At 33.3% G+C, this 12,179-nt stretch overlaps 1 protein-coding gene across 1 annotated transcript in view; it reads left to right on the forward strand.

Annotated features, from left to right (window-relative positions):
- Positions 1–12,179, forward strand: part of NUP210L (nucleoporin 210 like) — an 85,571-nt gene that overhangs the window by 3,377 nt on the left and 70,015 nt on the right. Inside the window, 3 exon segments of the mRNA XM_030187743.1 lie at positions 204–340; positions 1,555–1,686; positions 1,822–1,915. Coding sequence (XP_030043603.1) covers positions 204–340; positions 1,555–1,686; positions 1,822–1,915 — 363 coding nt within the window.

Below are 12,179 nucleotides of genomic sequence, written 5' to 3' on the forward strand. Positions count from 1 at the left end.
TACTGTTGGGTAGGCCTGAGCCCTATGTGGGTGGGCCCTGGCCCACCCCAGCCCACCTGTGGCTACGCCACTGCTGTGTTATATGATAATGGTGCTGCTGCATATCTATAATGCCAGTGATATGATACCTGCCCTGTATAACAACTCTCTGTGTTACATAGTATCTGCAATATGAGATTGGATCTATATTTCTGTGTTTGTAGGTTCTCCACTCGTCCTGACATAGTGTCTGTTTCACCCATGCCTGAAAACAGTAGCCTTTGTTCCCAGAGGGCTCTTCTGTCTGCCCAGTCCACACAACCCATACGACTCAGCAGTGTTATTATAGCAGAGGAAATAGGTAGGTGCTAATGCTCCTGATTCCAGCAGCATTAAACGTTCTGCATTTTCCGGAGTGTTTAAAACCTGCAGTCTAATTTACGAAGCTCACTGGTGAGGGCTCATGTGGACCACTGCATCCCGTTGAACATACAAAAGGGGACAGAGCAGAGGTGGTCCAGAGAAAAATTGCTTTTCTATCTCAATTTCTATTTCCCTCTCTTTCGATGGCTTTACCCTATGCGGTTCATCAAATAAACAGAACCTTGGGTGTGTGGCCTTCACCAAAAGCCCTGTAAGATGGAATTTAACTCCTAATTGTGTATAGCCAAGAGGATGCGTATTGTATATATTTTTAAATTACATTTTATCAGGAAGGGAAAGACCTCAGAAGCTCTCTTGTTGAAATGTAGCTTCCTCTTAGGCTCTTGTATCTCTTTCATTGGTCAAAAATTTCCCCCAAATTTTCTTTTCTTGTTTTCTGCAAATTTTTAAAGCATTAATTTTGTGCTCTCACTCAAAATACAAACAAAACTTCTCTCTTCCTTCCTGATAAAACTACAAATAATAAAATGTCTTTAAGCTGAAGAATAATTTTCTTTTTTTTCATATATATGGACTGATTAATATCACAATTAGGAGCAAAGTGTTGTCTCTGCTTTTAGTAATGGCAGTAAATAGTGAAGAAGATAGACAGAGCTGATATGGTAGGCGCTTTCGGAAAGTCTCATGTAAGCCCCAGGAGCAAACCTTTTTCACCGATGAAGACAGTCTAGAGCAAGAGGTTCCAAGGGAGGATCAGTGCTACTTTGTCCAAATATTGTGTGGTATTTGTGGTTCCTGAAACTGTCCAGTGAAATCGATACTGCAGGTCCCAGAATGCATCAGAATGGCATTGTCACAAATCCAAGACTGACCTCAAGCTCTTCCCTCTTGGAACTGGGCAACTTGGCAGGAGCAGCATTAGAAATGATTTAATCACAGACAGGATGATAGATGCCTGAAACGGCCTCCCAGGAGGAGTGGTGGTGGCAAAGATATGAAGAGAGGTGAAGAAAACGTACGATAAGTACAGAGGATTTATGGTGGTCAGAAGATGGGGAGTCTGGGAATCAGCTGGGGCCTGTATCTTTACACATTACAGTCTAGAAGTCAGAAAAGAGCCAAGATGTAAAAACATGCATGTGATCTGTAAAGCTTGGCTAGCCATTAATCTCTTTTTTTCTCTTTACCTAGTAACTGGCTACCTACTGCGCTGTGAGGTGATTGTTGATGTTGTGTACCGCATTGAAATCATCTCCAGGACACGAGAACTCTATGTGGACAATTCTCCAGTAGAGCTATCTGTGAGAGCTTTAGATCAGGAAGGTAGGAACAGTTCACCATCTCCTTGAATCTCACTGAAATCATCTGCAAAGACTGGATAATGTTGTATAGTAGACATCAAATAAGTTGGAAAACACTATGATAGATTAACTGTGGCAGTTTAATTTTTTTGTGCAGGAAACACCTTCAGCAGCCTGGCTGGGCTAACGTTTGAGTGGAATGTTGTCAAGGATAAAGAGGCAGACAATCTAGAACAATCCACTACTATTAGGTAATAAAGTCTGTTTTCTTCAGGGTATAAACTTAAAGAACTCTTCTCACTGGGCAAATGACCTAGAAAAATCCTGTAGCATTAGGTAATAAAATCAGTTTTCTTTAGTATATAAACATAAAGTTGTCCCTGGGCATACGATCTAGAACAATCCTGTACCATTAGGTAATAAAATCAGTTTTCTTCAGTATATAAACATACATAAAGTTGTCACTGGGTAGATAAATTAGATCACTACGCATACGATCTAGAACAATCCTGTACCATTAGGTAATAAATTCAGGTGTCTTTAGTATATAAACATGTAGTCACTGGGCATACGATCTACAACAATTCTCTACCATTAAGTAATAAAATTATTTTTCTTTAGAATATAAACTTACATAAAGTTGTCACTGGGCATACGATCTAGAACAATCCTGTACCATTAGGTAATAAATTTAGGTTTTTTTAGTATTTAAACATACATAATGGCATACAATCTAAAGCAATCCTGTACCATCTGTTAAATCAGTTTTATTTAGTATATAAACATGTATAATTTCACTTAGCAGATTATCTAGAACAATCCTATACCATTAGGTAATAAAATTAGTTTATTTAAGTATATAAATATATATAAAGTAGTCCCTGGGCAGACGATCTAGAACAATCCTGTACCATTAGTTAAATGTGTTTTATTTAGTATATAAACATTGTCACTGGGCAGACGATCTAGAACAATCCTGTACCATTAGTTAAATGTGTTTTATTTAGTATATAAACATTGTCACTGGGCAGACGATCTAGAACAATCCTGTACCATTAGTTAAATGTGTTTTGTTTAGTATATAACCATATATAACGTTGTCACTGGGCAGACGATCTAGAACAATCTTGTACCATTAGGTAATAAAATTAGTTTATTTAAGTATATAAATATATATAAAGTTGTCCCTGGGCAGATGATCTAGAACAATCCTGTACCATTAGTTAAATGTGTTTTCATTAGTATATAAACATTGTCACTGGGTAGACAATCTAGAACAATCCTGTACCATTAGTTAAATGTGTTTTCTTTAGTATATAAACATTGTCACTGGGCAGACGATCTAGGACAATCCTCTACCATTAGTTAAATGTGTTTTCTTTAGTATATAAATATTGTCACTGGGCAGACGATCTAGGACAATCCTCTACCATTAGTTAAATGTGTTTTCTTTAGTATATAAACATATATAACATTGTCACTGAGCAGACGATCTAGATCAATCCTGTACCATTAGTTAAATGTGTTTTCTTTAGTATATAAACATTGTCACTTGGCAGGCGATCTAGAACAATCCTGTACCATTAGTTAAATGTGTTTTCATTAGTATATAAACGTCACTTGGCAGGCGATCTAGAACAATCCTGTACCATTAGTTAAATGTGTTTTCTTTAGTATATAAACATTGTCACTGGGCAGACGATCTAGAACAATCCTCTACCATTAGTTAAATGTGTTTTCTTTAGTATATAAACATTGTCACTTGGCAGGTGATCTAGAACAATCCTGTACCATTAGTTAAATGTGTTTTCTTTAGTATATAAACATATATAACATTGTCACTGTGCAGACGATCTAGAACAATGTTGTACCATTAGGTAATAAAATTAGTTTATTTAAGTATATAAATATATATAAAGTTGTCACTGGGCAGACGATCTAGAACAATCCTGTACCATTAGTTAAATGTGTTTTCTTTAGTATATAACCATATATAACATTGTCACTGTGCAGACGATCTAGAACAATCTTGTACCATTAGGTAATAAAATTAGTTTATTTAAGTATATAAATATATATAAAGTTGTCCCTGGGCAGATGATCTAGAACAATCCTGTACCATTAGTTAAATGTGTTTTCATTAGTATATAAACATTGTCACTGGGTAGACGATCTAGAACAGTCCTCTACCATTAGTTAAATGTGTTTTCTTTAGTATATAAATATTGTCCCTGGGCAGATGATCTAGAACAATCCTGTACCATTAGTTAAATGTGTTTTCATTAGTATATAAACATTGTCACTGGGTAGACGATCTAGAACAATCCTGTACCATTAGTTAAATGTGTTTTCTTTAGTATATAAACATTGTCACTGGGCAGACGATCTAGAACAATCCTGTACCATTAGTTAAATGTGTTTTCTTTAGTATATAAACATTGTCACTGGGCAGACGATCTAGAACAATCCTCTACCATTAGTTAAATGTGTTTTCTTTAGTATATAAATATTGTCACTGGGCAGACGATCTAGGACAATCCTCTACCATTAGTTAAATGTGTTTTCTTTAGTATATAAACATATATAACATTGTCACTGAGCAGACGATCTAGATCAATCCTGTACCATTAGTTAAATGTGTTTTCTTTAGTATATAAACATATATAACATTGTCACTGAGCAGACGATCTAGATCAATCCTGTACCATTAGTTAAATGTGTTTTCTTTAGTATATAAACATTGTCACTTGGCAGGCGATCTAGAACAATCCTGTACCATTAGTTAAATGTGTTTTCATTAGTATATAAACGTCACTTGGCAGGCGATCTAGAACAATCCTGTACCATTAGTTAAATGTGTTTTCTTTAGTATATAAACATTGTCACTGGGCAGACGATCTAGAACAATCCTCTACCATTAGTTAAATGTGTTTTCTTTAGTATATAAACATTGTCACTTGGCAGGTGATCTAGAACAATCCTGTACCATTAGTTAAATGTGTTTTCTTTAGTATATAAACATATATAACATTGTCACTGTGAAGACGATCTAGAACAATGTTGTACCATTAGGTAATAAAATTAGTTTATTTAAGTATATAAATATATATAAAGTTGTCCCTGGGCAGACGATCTAGAACAATCCTGTACCATTAGTTAAATGTGTTTTCTTTAGTATATAACCATATATAACATTGTCACTGTGCAGACGATCTAGAACAATCTTGTACCATTAGGTAATAAAATTAGTTTATTTAAGTATATAAATATATATAAAGTTGTCCCTGGGCAGATGATCTAGAACAATCCTGTACCATTAGTTAAATGTGTTTTCATTAGTATATAAACATTGTCACTGGGTAGACGATCTAGAACAGTCCTCTACCATTAGTTAAATGTGTTTTCTTTAGTATATAAATATTGTCCCTGGGCAGATGATCTAGAACAATCCTGTACCATTAGTTAAATGTGTTTTCATTAGTATATAAACATTGTCACTGGGTAGACGATCTAGAACAATCCTGTACCATTAGTTAAATGTGTTTTCTTTAGTATATAAACATATATAACATTGTCACTGTGCAGACGATCTAGAACAATGTTGTACCATTAGGTAATAAAATTAGTTTATTTAAGTATATAAATATATATAAAGTTGTCACTGGGCAGACGATCTAGAACAATCCTGTACCATTAGTTAAATGTGTTTTCTTTAGTATATAACCATATATAACATTGTCACTGTGCAGACGATCTAGAACAATCTTGTACCATTAGGTAATAAAATTAGTTTATTTAAGTATATAAATATATATAAAGCTGTCCCTGGGCAGATGATCTAGAACAATCCTGTACCATTAGTTAAATGTGTTTTCATTAGTATATAAACATTGTCACTGGGTAGACGATCTAGAACAATCCTGTACCATTAGTTAAATGTGTTTTCTTTAGTATATAAACATTGTCACTGGGCAGACGATCTAGAACAATCCTCTACCATAAGTTAAATGTGTTTTCTTTAGTATATAAACATTGTCACTGGGCAGACGATCTAGAACAATCCTCTACCATAAGTTAAATGTGCTTTCTTTAGTATATAAACATATATAACTTTGTCACTGGGCAGACGATCTAGAACAATTAGATCAGTTTTCTTTAGTATATAAACATCACTGGGCATATGATCTAGAACATTCCTGTGCCATTAGTTAAATCAGTTTTCTTTATTATATAACCATATATAACATTGTCACTGTGCAGACAATCTAGAACAATCTTGTACCATTAGGTAATAAAATTAGTTTATTTAAGTATATAAACATATATAAAGTTGTCCCTGGGCATATGATCTAGAACATTCCTGTGCCATTAGTTAAATCAGTTTTCTTTATTATATAACCATATATAACATTGTCACTGTGCAGACAATCTAGAACAATCTTGTACCATTAGGTAATAAAATTAGTTTATTTAAGTATATAAACATATATAAAGTTGTCCCTGGGCAGACGATCTAGAACAATCCTGTACCATTAATTAAATGTGTTTTCTTTAGTATATAAATATTTTCACTGGGCAGACGATCTAGAACAATCCTCTACCATTAGTTAAATGTGTTTTCTTTAGTATATAAATATTGTCACTGGGCAGACGATCTAGAACAATCCTGTACCATTAGGTAATAAATTCAGTTGTCTTTAGTATATAAACATATATAACGTAGTCACTGGGCATACGATCTACAACAATTCTCTACCATTAAGTAATAAAATTATTTGTCTTTAGAATATAAACATACATAAAGTTGTCACTGGGCTTATGATCTAGAACAATCCTGTATCATTAGGTAATAAATTCAGTTTTCTTTAGTATATAAACATACATAACGGCATACAATCTAGAGCAATCCTGTACCATAGGTTAAATCAGTTTTCTTTAGTATATAAACATATATAACGTCACTTGGCAGATGATCTAGAACAATCCTCTACCAATAGTTAAATGTGCTTTCTTTAGTATATAAACATATATAACATTGTCACTGGGCAGACGTTCTAGAACAATTGTTAGATCAGTTTTATTTAGTATATAAACGTCACTGGGCATATGATCTAGAACATTCCTGTACCATTAGTTAGATCAGTTTTATTTAGTATATAAACGTCACTGGGCATATGATCTAGAACATTCCTGTACCATTAGTTAAATCAGTTTTCTTTATTATATAACCATATATAACATTGTCACTGTGCAGACGATCTAGAACAATCTTGTACCATTAGGTAATAAAATTAGCTTATTTAAGTATATAAACATATATAAAGTTGTCCCTAGGCAGACGATCTAGAACAATCCTGTACCATTAATTAAATGTGTTTTCTTTAGTATATAAACATTGTCCCTGGGCAGACGATCTAGAACAGTCCTCTACCATTAGTTAAATGTGTTTTCTTTAGTATATAGATATTGTCCCTGGGCAGACGATCTAGAACAATCCTCTACCATTAGTTAAATGTGTTTTCTTTAGTATTTAAATATTATCCCTGGGCAGACGATCTAGAACAATCCTCTACCATTAGTTAAATGTGTTTTCTTTAGTATATAAACATTGTCACTGGGCAGGCGATCTAGAACAATCCTGTACCATTAGTTAAATGTGTTTTCTTTAGTATATAAACATTGTCACTGGGCAGACGATCTAGAACAATCCTCTACCATTAGTTAAATGTGTTTTCTTTAGTATATAAATATTGTCACTGGGCAGACGATCTAGGACAATCCTCTACCATTAGTTAAATGTGTTTTCTTTAGTATATAAACATATATAACATTGTCACTGGGCAGACGATCTAGATCAATCCTGTACCATTAGTTAAATGTGTTTTCTTTAGTATATAAACATATATAACATTGTCACTGGGCAGACGATCTAGATCAATCCTGTACCATTAGTTAAATGTGTTTTCTTTAGTATATAAACATTGTCACTGGGTAGACGATCTAGAACAATCCTGTACCATTAGTTAAATGTGTTTTCTTTAGTATATAACCATATATAACATTGTCACTGGGCAGACGATCTAGAACAATCCTGTACCATTAGTTAAATGTGTTTTCTTTAGTATATAAATATTGTCACTTGGCAGGCGATCTAGAACAATCCTCAACATTAGTTAAATGTGTTTTCTTTAGTATATAAACATATATAACATTGTCACTGGGCAGACGATCTAGATCAATCCTGTACCATTAGTTAAATGTGTTTTCTTTAGTATATAAACATTGTCACTGGGTAGACGATCTAGAACAATCCTGTACCATTAGTTAAATGTGTTTTATTTAGTATATAAACATTGTCACTGGGCAGATGATCTAGAACAATCCTGTACCATTAGTTAAATGTGTTTTCATTAGTATATAAACATTGTCACTGGGCAGACGATCTAGAACAATCCTGTACCATTAGATAAATATGTTTTCTTTAGTATATAACCATATATAACATTGTCACTGTGCAGACGATCTAGAACAATCTTGTACCATTAGGTAATAAACTTAGTTTATTTAAGTATATAAATATATATAAAGCTGTCCCTGGGCAGATGATCTAGAACAATCCTGTACCATTAGTTAAATGTGTTTTCTTTAGTATATAAACATATATAACATTGTCACTGGGCAGACGATCTAGATCAATCCTGTACCATTAGTTAAATGTGTTTTCTTTAGTATATAAACATTGTCACTTGGCAGGCGATCTAGAACAATCCTGTACCATTAGTTAAATGTGTTTTCTTTAGTATATAAATATTGTCCCTGGGCAGACGATCTAGAACAATCCTCTACCATTAGTTAAATGTGTTTTCTTTAGTATATAAATATTGTCACTGGGCAGACGATCTAGGACAATCCTCTACCATTAGTTAAATGTGTTTTCTTTAGTATATAAATATTGTCACTGGGCAGACGATCTAGATCAATCCTGTACCATTAGTTAAATGTGTTTTCTTTAGTATATAAACATTGTCACTGGGTAGACGATCTAGAACAATCCTGTACCATTAGTTAAATGTGTTTTATTTAGTATATAAACATTGTAACTGGGCAGATGATCTAGAACAATCCTGTACCATTAGTTAAATGTGTTTTCATTAGTATATAAACATTGTCACTGGGCAGACGATCTAGAACAATCCTGTACCATTAGTTAAATGTGTTTTCATTAGTATATAAACATTGTCACTGGGCAGACGATCTAGAACAATCCTGTACCATTAGTTAAATGTGTTTTCTTTAGTATATAACCATATATAACATTGTCACTGTGCAGACGATCTAGAACAATCTTGTACCATTAGGTAATAAAATTAGTTTATTTAAGTATATAAATATATATAAAGCTGTCCCTGGGCAGATGATCTAGAACAATCCTGTACCATTAGTTAAATGTGTTTTCTTTAGTATATAAACATATATAACATTGTCACTGGGCAGACGATCTAGATCAATCCTGTACCATTAGTTAAATGTGTTTTCTTTAGTATATAAACATTGGCACTTGGCAGGCGATCTAGAACAATCCTGTACCATTAGTTAAATGTGTTTTCTTTAGTATATAAATATTGTCCCTGGGCAGACGATCTAGAACAATCCTCTACCATTAGTTAAATGTGTTTTCTTTAGTATATAAATATTGTCACTGGGCAGACGATCTAGGACAATCCTGTACCATTAGTTAAATGTGTTTTCTTTAGTATATAAATATTGTCACTGGGCAGACGATCTAGGACAATCCTGTACCATTAGTTAAATGTGTTTTCTTTAGTATATAAACATTGGCACTTGGCAGGCGATCTAGAACAATCCTGTACCATTAGTTAAATGTGTTTTCTTTAGTATATAAACATTGTCGCTGGGCAGGCGATCTAGAACAATCCTGTACCATTAGTTAAATGTGTTTTATTTAGTATATAAACATTGTCACTGGGCAGATGATCTAGAACAATCCTGTACCATTAGTTAAATGTGTTTTCATTAGTATATAAACATTGTCACTGGGCAGACGATCTAGAACAATCTTGTACCATTAGGTAATAAAATTAGTTTATTTAAGTATATAAATATATATAAAGCTGTCCCTGGGCAGACGATCTAGATCAATCCTGTACCATTAGTTAAATGTGTTTTCTTTAGTATATAAACATTGGCACTTGGCAGGCGATCTAGAACAATCCTGTACCATTAGTTAAATGTGTTTTCTTTAGTATATAAACATTGGCACTTGGCAGGCGATCTAGAACAATCCTGTACCATTAGTTAAATGTGTTTTCTTTAGTATATAAACATTGTCGCTGGGCAGGCGATCTAGAACAATCCTGTACCATTAGTTAAATGTGTTTTCTTTAGTATATAAACATTGTCACTGGGCAGACGATCTAGAACAATCCTCTACCATTAGTTAAATGTGTTTTCTTTAGTATATAAATATTGTCACTGGGCAGACGATCTAGGACAATCCTCTACCATTAGTTAAATGTGTTTTCTTTAGTATATAAATATTGTCACTGGGCAGACGATCTAGGACAATCCTCTACCATTAGTTAAATGTGTTTTCTTTAGTATATAAATATTGTCACTGGGCAGACGATCTAGGACAATCCTCTACCATTAGTTAAATGTGTTTTCTTTAGTATATAAATATTGTCACTGGGCAGACGATCTAGGACAATCCTCTACCATTAGTTAAATGTGTTTTCTTTAGTATATAAATATTGTCACTGGGCAGACGATCTAGGACAATCCTCTACCATTAGTTAAATGTGTTTTCTTTAGTATATAAATATTGTCACTTGGCAGGCGATCTAGAACAATCCTCAACATTAGTTAAATGTGTTTTCTTTAGTATATAAACATATATAACATTGTCACTGGGCAGACGATCTAGATCAATCCTGTACCATTAGTTAAATGTGTTTTCTTTAGTATATAAACATTGTCACTGGGTAGACGATCTAGAACAATCCTGTACCATTAGTTAAATGTGTTTTATTTAGTATATAAACATTGTCACTGGGCAGATGATCTAGAACAATCCTGTACCATTAGTTAAATGTGTTTTCATTAGTATATAAACATTGTCACTGGGCAGACGATCTAGAACAATCCTGTACCATTAGTTAAATGTGTTTTCTTTAGTATATAACCATATATAACATTGTCACTGTGCAGACGATCTAGAACAATCTTGTACCATTAGGTAATAAAATTAGTTTATTTAAGTATATAAATATATATAAAGCTGTCCCTGGGCAGATGATCTAGAACAATCCTGTACCATTAGTTAAATGTGTTTTCTTTAGTATATAAACATATATAACATTGTCACTGGGCAGACGATCTAGATCAATCCTGTACCATTAGTTAAATGTGTTTTCTTTAGTATATAAACATTGGCACTTGGCAGGCGATCTAGAACAATCCTGTACCATTAGTTAAATGTGTTTTCTTTAGTATATAACCATATATAACATTGTCACTGTGCAGACGATCTAGAACAATCTTGTACCATTAGGTAATAAAATTAGTTTATTTAAGTATATAAATATATATAAAGCTGTCCCTGGGCAGATGATCTAGAACAATCCTGTACCATTAGTTAAATGTGTTTTCTTTAGTATATAAACATATATAACATTGTCACTGGGCAGACGATCTAGATCAATCCTGTACCATTAGTTAAATGTGTTTTCTTTAGTATATAAACATTGTCACTTGGCAGGCGATCTAGAACAATCCTGTACCATTAGTTAAATGTGTTTCTTTAGTATATAAATATTGTCCCTGGGCAGACGATCTAGAGCAATCCTCTACCATTAGTTAAATGTGTTTTCTTTAGTATATAAATATTGTCCCTGGGCAGACGATCTAGAACAATCCTCTACCATTAGTTAAATGTGTTTTCTTTAGTATATAAATATTGTCACTGGGCAGACGATCTAGATCAATCCTGTACCATTAGTTAAATGTGTTTTCTTTAGTATATAAACATTGTCACTGGGCAGACGATCTAGAACAATCCTGTACCATTAGTTAAATGTGTTTTCATTAGTATATAAACATTGTCACTGGGCAGACGATCTAGAACAATCCTGTACCATTAGTTAAATGTGTTTTCTTTAGTATATAACCATATATAACATTGTCACTGTGCAGACGATCTAGAACAATCTTGTACCATTAGGTAATAAAATTAGTTTATTTAAGTATATAAATATATATAAAGCTGTCCCTGGGCAGATGATCTAGAACAATCCTGTACCATTAGTTAAATGTGTTTTCTTTAGTATATAAACATATATAACATTGTCACTGGGCAGACGATCTAGATCAATCCTGTACCATTAGTTAAATGTGTTTTCTTTAGTATATAAACATTGGCACTTGGCAGGCGATCTAGAACAATCCTGTACCATTAGTTAAATGTGTTTTCTTTAGTATATAATATTGTCCCTGGGC

The sequence above is a fragment of the Microcaecilia unicolor genome, chromosome 14, assembly GCF_901765095.1.
Source record: "Microcaecilia unicolor chromosome 14, aMicUni1.1, whole genome shotgun sequence".
In the NCBI taxonomy this organism is placed as follows: domain Eukaryota; kingdom Metazoa; phylum Chordata; class Amphibia; order Gymnophiona; family Siphonopidae; genus Microcaecilia; species Microcaecilia unicolor.